At 32.8% G+C, this 5,204-nt stretch overlaps 1 protein-coding gene across 1 annotated transcript; it reads left to right on the top strand.

Annotated features, from left to right (window-relative positions):
• The first annotated feature begins 403 nt into the window (after window positions 1-403).
• LOC137742628 (uncharacterized) lies at window positions 404-4,644 on the top strand. Its single transcript, XM_068482541.1, has 9 exons — window positions 404-823; window positions 1,120-1,306; window positions 1,407-1,543; window positions 1,744-1,856; window positions 2,450-2,693; window positions 3,760-3,912; window positions 4,153-4,232; window positions 4,332-4,381; window positions 4,505-4,644. Exons 1-9 carry the CDS (start codon window positions 404-406, stop codon window positions 4,642-4,644), a joined length of 1,524 nt encoding a protein of 507 aa, XP_068338642.1.
• The last annotated feature ends 560 nt before the right edge of the window (window positions 4,645-5,204 follow it).

Below are 5,204 nucleotides of genomic sequence, written 5' to 3'. Positions count from 1 at the left end.
TGCTGCCAACAGACAGAGTGATTAAGTGTTAGTGTGCGTGTGTTTTGTGCATTTCATGAATTTCTAGACCAAAAAATTATGCTATGAGTGGGATTGGTTCAGTCTGGGTTTTAAACCTCAAGTGCTTAATTAATTTTTTAGTCCTTACATTATAAAAGAACTATCATTTACTTTTCCCCTCTTTCCATGAAATGATTTTTTTTTCTCTATTCTTCCTTTTATTAAATTGTAGGAAGAGCGATAATTTCTATAATTAAATACTGTCGCCGGCGCCAATTGTCGCCGGCCATTATATAGAAGTCAAAACAAAGCCATAATCTCTTATTATATATGGCCGTGCTTAGTCTAAATTAAAACTCAACTGAAACTCTCCAATTAGCAGCATTCTATCCAAAACCTAGCCATGAACTGTCTCATATCTTTGCTTCAATGCCTTGTACTAATTATTTCTCTCTTTATCACAATCTCAGTTTCTGCTACACCTTTAAACATCCCGTTGCTAAGTCCGAATGCTGGAACATTTGTACAAGGAAATTATTTTGCACACGACCACCCAAAACCTTTGTCTGCATTTGATCCAGCTACAGAATTTGAAACATTTTATTACAACCAAACACTTGACCATTTCAACTTCAGGCCTGATAGCTTCAATACTTTTCAGCAAAGATATTTGATCAATTTCAAGCATTGGGGAGGCTCCAATATCAGCGCGCCAATATTTGCTTACCTTGGTGAAGAAGAAGCCATTGATGCTGATCTATCTATTATTGGCTTTCTTAGTGAAAACGCCAATCAGTTTCAAGCTCTCCAGATATTTATCGAGGTACGTAAGAAAGAGTTCCATGCATATCGCCATTTTGAGTTGTTTGTATTTTTAGAAATGTTCTCTTGCCAGACTTATTCACATCTACTTGATTATCAACTTAAAAAGTGCTTATCGCAAATATGGGGTAGGCCAATTTGTCATGGCAGTACGTTCACTTATTACTGGGTTCAACCATTTCAATAGATTAGAGTAGTTTAAGATATCATACTGTCAACATAAAAATATAAAATGTTTATCAGGTGAATTCTTACCTTTTTTATTGTTACTTTGAACTTTTATTTTTCTCTTTATAGCACCGTTACTATGGGCAATCAGTCCCATTTGGATCAAGGGAAGAGGCATTTAAAAATGCAAGCACTATTGGGTACTTCAACTCAGCTCAAGCAATGGCAGATTATGCAGAGATCCTCATACATGTAAAGAAGCAACTCCGCGCTGAACATTCTCCGGTGATTGTTATCGGTGCATCATATGGTGGAAGTGAGTGATTCCATTTTGTGAATGTTACGATTAATTAATTAATGTATAAGTAAATTTTTTTGTTAATGTTTTAATTTTCCCTTTCTTACACTTGATGCAGTGCTTGCTTCTTGGTTTCGGCTAAAATATCCCCATGTCGCTCTAGGAGCTCTAGCCTCATCAGCTCCAATTCTGTACTTTGATAACATTATTCCACCAGAAAAAGGATATTACTCAATTGTTACCAAAGATTTTCAAGTAATATATCTCTTTTTCTTTGTATATTTTGTTTGCGAACATATGACTTTGGTTTTATCGAAGAAATTCCTATTCAACCCAACCCTCCTATACTAGGCTTCTGCTACAAAACATTTTAAATCGTATATTCAAATTAGTAGTTAATGTATTTGTCTTAGTAAACAAACGATTAATTGTGATTTATGGGCATGCATGTGCAGGAAGCCAGTGAAACTTGCTACCAAACCATAAAAAAGTCGTGGTCCGAAATTGATGATATTGCTTCCAAGCCTGAAGGCCTCTCATTTCTTAGCAACAAATTCCACACTTGCAGGTAGGTGCTTAAAGATTGTTAGCTATATAATTTTGAGGGTTATAGGTAATATTAATTCAAGGAAATTGTTATTAGTATTTTAAAAAATTCATTCAGTTTTCTTTCAAAGTATATTTATTATACCAGGGAATGTATAGTGACTTTTTCCTTGACATTTTCATGGGGATGAGATGGTCAAATTAGTTAATTCTCCAATACTTCTGTCATTACTCATTTGTTTTTTCTTTTTTATAATTTTGCATGGTGATCTATACAATGTCCATAATATTGAAATAATTCCACTCTTATTCTTTTGTTTTCTTGTCACATCATGGGTAGATATGATGGTTTCATCGAAAATGTTTAAATTTAATCATTCATTTAAACAGTGTATAAAGTCTAATGATTAATTTGTCCTTACGTACTTGTTTCTTTGTCATTTACATGCTAGAATTTTCATAATAATAAGAAATAATTTTAACAATTTTGTCATTAATCTTTTGTTTTTCTTATCATTTACGTGAATTGAAAGTTTACATAAACAAGAAACATTGCTGATAATTTAGATAATTAGGTTACTCATTTCCCTGTTTGTTTAATTTCTTGTTTTTTAGTCCGTTGACCACGTCGTCTGAGCTGAAGAACTACTTGGATGGTTTGTATTGTGGGGCAGCTCAATACAATAGTCCACCAAGTTATCCAGTTACTGTTTTCTGTGGCGGCATTGATGGATTGTCTTCTGGAAATGATACTCTAAGCAAAATATTTGCAGGTGTTGTTGCATATAGTGGAAATAGCTCATGCTATGTTAATGAACCCAGAAACCTATCTGAAACAGATGTAGGGTGGAGTTGGCAGGTGATTAAGTATATCCTCTCACTTTATCTCAATTGATTAATTATGACCTACTTAAAATTTATTAACAATGATTTCAATGACAAAACCAACTTATAGTTCAGTAAGTTCGACTGTACCAATTTTCATATTAATGATCAAATTCAAAGTTTCACTCCGTCCTGATTTAAAACATTATTTATTAATATAGCATGTATACATTGTTTGTCAGATAACGTGATACTCAATTGTAGTTGTCGTCTCCATAATATTTTTGTCTAAAATAAATAGATAAACATTTATGGTTTTTGGTCCAGATAAGTTAATGTTCTAGATATGCTGATTATGCCAAAGGTTAATTACTTAATAAAAATCTTGCTTCGAAGTGATCATAAACATTGACATGCACACATGCTAGGTTATTGCTTAACTCGGTTTACTCGTCCATATATGGTTGTCATTCAAAGAGGATCCCTAGAAGAAACTCGACTTCGGGGAATATTGCTTTTTTCTTTGTTAAATGTTGCTTCACATATATTGTTGCAACTTCTATAAGCAAGTTTATATATATATATATATATATATATATATATATATATAGATATAGATATAGATATATTATAACAACTTGTACAGATACAAACTATAATTCAATGAGTACGTATGAACATCATTATTCATAGTTAATAAGCATTATTAGTACCCTAGTGCAAGTATTTCAAGTTCTTTAATTCCCATATCATGATTGATAGCAATATTCTACATTGTTTATACACATAATATTTTGCATTCAACTTGGCTAAATCTATGTAATTCTGAAATGACTAAATCAACTTGGGTAAGTCTAATTCTACAAAAATGCACATAATATTATTACGAATAACATTTGTTCTCTTTGTATTATTGATTCAGATTTTAATATAAATGAGTCACATACAATAATATGACTCAACATTTTATTAGAAAGCGCATCAATGTGATCAGTTTTGTTTTTTGATTTCTGCATTGTTGTTTCAAGAGATCATAAAACTGCCACTAATCATATATGCGATGATGGACGGATATACTTAATGTGTACTGTACCACGCAGACATGTAGTGACATGGTGATTCCCATAAGCGTCAGCAACGATTCCATGTTCCCACCTTACCAGTTCGATCTACAAGAATACATTGAAAACTGCAAAGCAATCTATGGTGTCCCTCCTCGTCCTAATTGGGTCACTGCTTACTTTGGAGGCCATGTATGTTTTTCATCTAATAATAACAACTTTTCAAACCATTCCTTTTAATTTCTTCATATATAATGCTTCAATATATATATATATATGGAATTGTTATTGGCACTCAAAAAATCTCATTTTGCACTTCAAACTTTCTATAATTAGAAAGAAAAATACACTTGTAAGGAATGTAGAATAAAATTTTTGAAGTATTATATATATATAGTTATTGCCTATGCCGACAAAAATTCTGCTAAACAGGATATAAAACTGGCACTTTACAGTTTCGCTAGCAATATTATTTTCTCCAATGGGCTACGAGACCCGTACAGTGGTGGCGGGTAAGCACATGAAAATTCCTAAACCGTTCGATTTTTAAATTAACAACGGATAGCAAGTATGGTAAGTTAACTACTTGATTTTATTAACTCTAATCGCAGGGTTTTGGAGAACATATCAGACACTGTCGTTGCAGTCCATGCAAAGAATGGTAAATCCCGAAACACTATTTCCACTAGAAGGGTTAAAGCCAAAAACAAAAAACAAAATAAAAAAAATAAAAGAGACATCAATAGTTCTTTATATTAACACAAAATTAACATTTATTATACAGGATCTCATTGCTTAGATGTACTTCGATCAAACAACATTACTGATCCAGACTGGTTGGTGGAGCAACGAAAAACTGAGGTGAAGATCATTGAAGGATGGCTGGCCGAGTATTATAGCAAGCTTCGGGCATTCAAACAGTAATTAGACATCAAACAATTAATTAAGATAGTAGAAAAAGTTGATTATAAGGGCAAATATCCTTAGGCCAATTATCTCTTCTTTTTTAACAAAAGGTATTATCTACACTAAGATGGAGGAGAGGTGAACTTAACCTTACAATGGGCTAATAATAATATGATTCATATTTGTATTTCACGAGAATCAAACCTAAGACCTCTTACTTACAATTGAAGAGAAATATCACTAGACCATAGTACTAAGTGGGCAAGTATTCTTACGCCAAGTATCTGTTTTATTCCTTAAGAATTCGAGAAAGTCATCCACTAGAGGTGCAGTCATGTGCTGTATCCTCAAACTTTATCTCAAGTATCAGTTTTATCGCGAATGTTTCTATTGTTTTTATCCAATGTGGTTCTTCTAAAGATTACAGGTATAAAAGACATACACGCTCAAGCAAATAAGGAATATTCAATAATCTGTGTAATTTGTGATCAGTAATATGCTTCTTCAATTCAATCCAGCTACACCCAGGCTCCTTACCTGCTCAACATCTTCCCTCATGCCCAAGGAAGTATATATGC

Source organism: Pyrus communis, chromosome 8, assembly GCF_963583255.1.
Source record: "Pyrus communis chromosome 8, drPyrComm1.1, whole genome shotgun sequence".
Taxonomy (NCBI): Eukaryota; Viridiplantae; Streptophyta; class Magnoliopsida; order Rosales; family Rosaceae; genus Pyrus; species Pyrus communis.
The sequence above is the reverse complement of the archived record's forward strand: the minus strand, read 5'-3'. Positions and strand labels throughout refer to the sequence as shown.

Bases quoted from the DNA above. Each gene is read 5' to 3' on its own strand.
- LOC137742628 (XM_068482541.1), top strand. From the start codon at position 404: ATGAACTGTCTCATATCTTTGCTTCAATGCCTTGTACTAATTATTTCT. The intron at 1,307-1,406 runs GTGAGTGATTCC...CACTTGATGCAG, and splicing joins CGGTGCATCATATGGTGGAA to TGCTTGCTTCTTGGTTTCGG. The intron at 4,382-4,504 runs GTAAATCCCGAA...TTTATTATACAG, and splicing joins TGCAGTCCATGCAAAGAATG to GATCTCATTGCTTAGATGTA.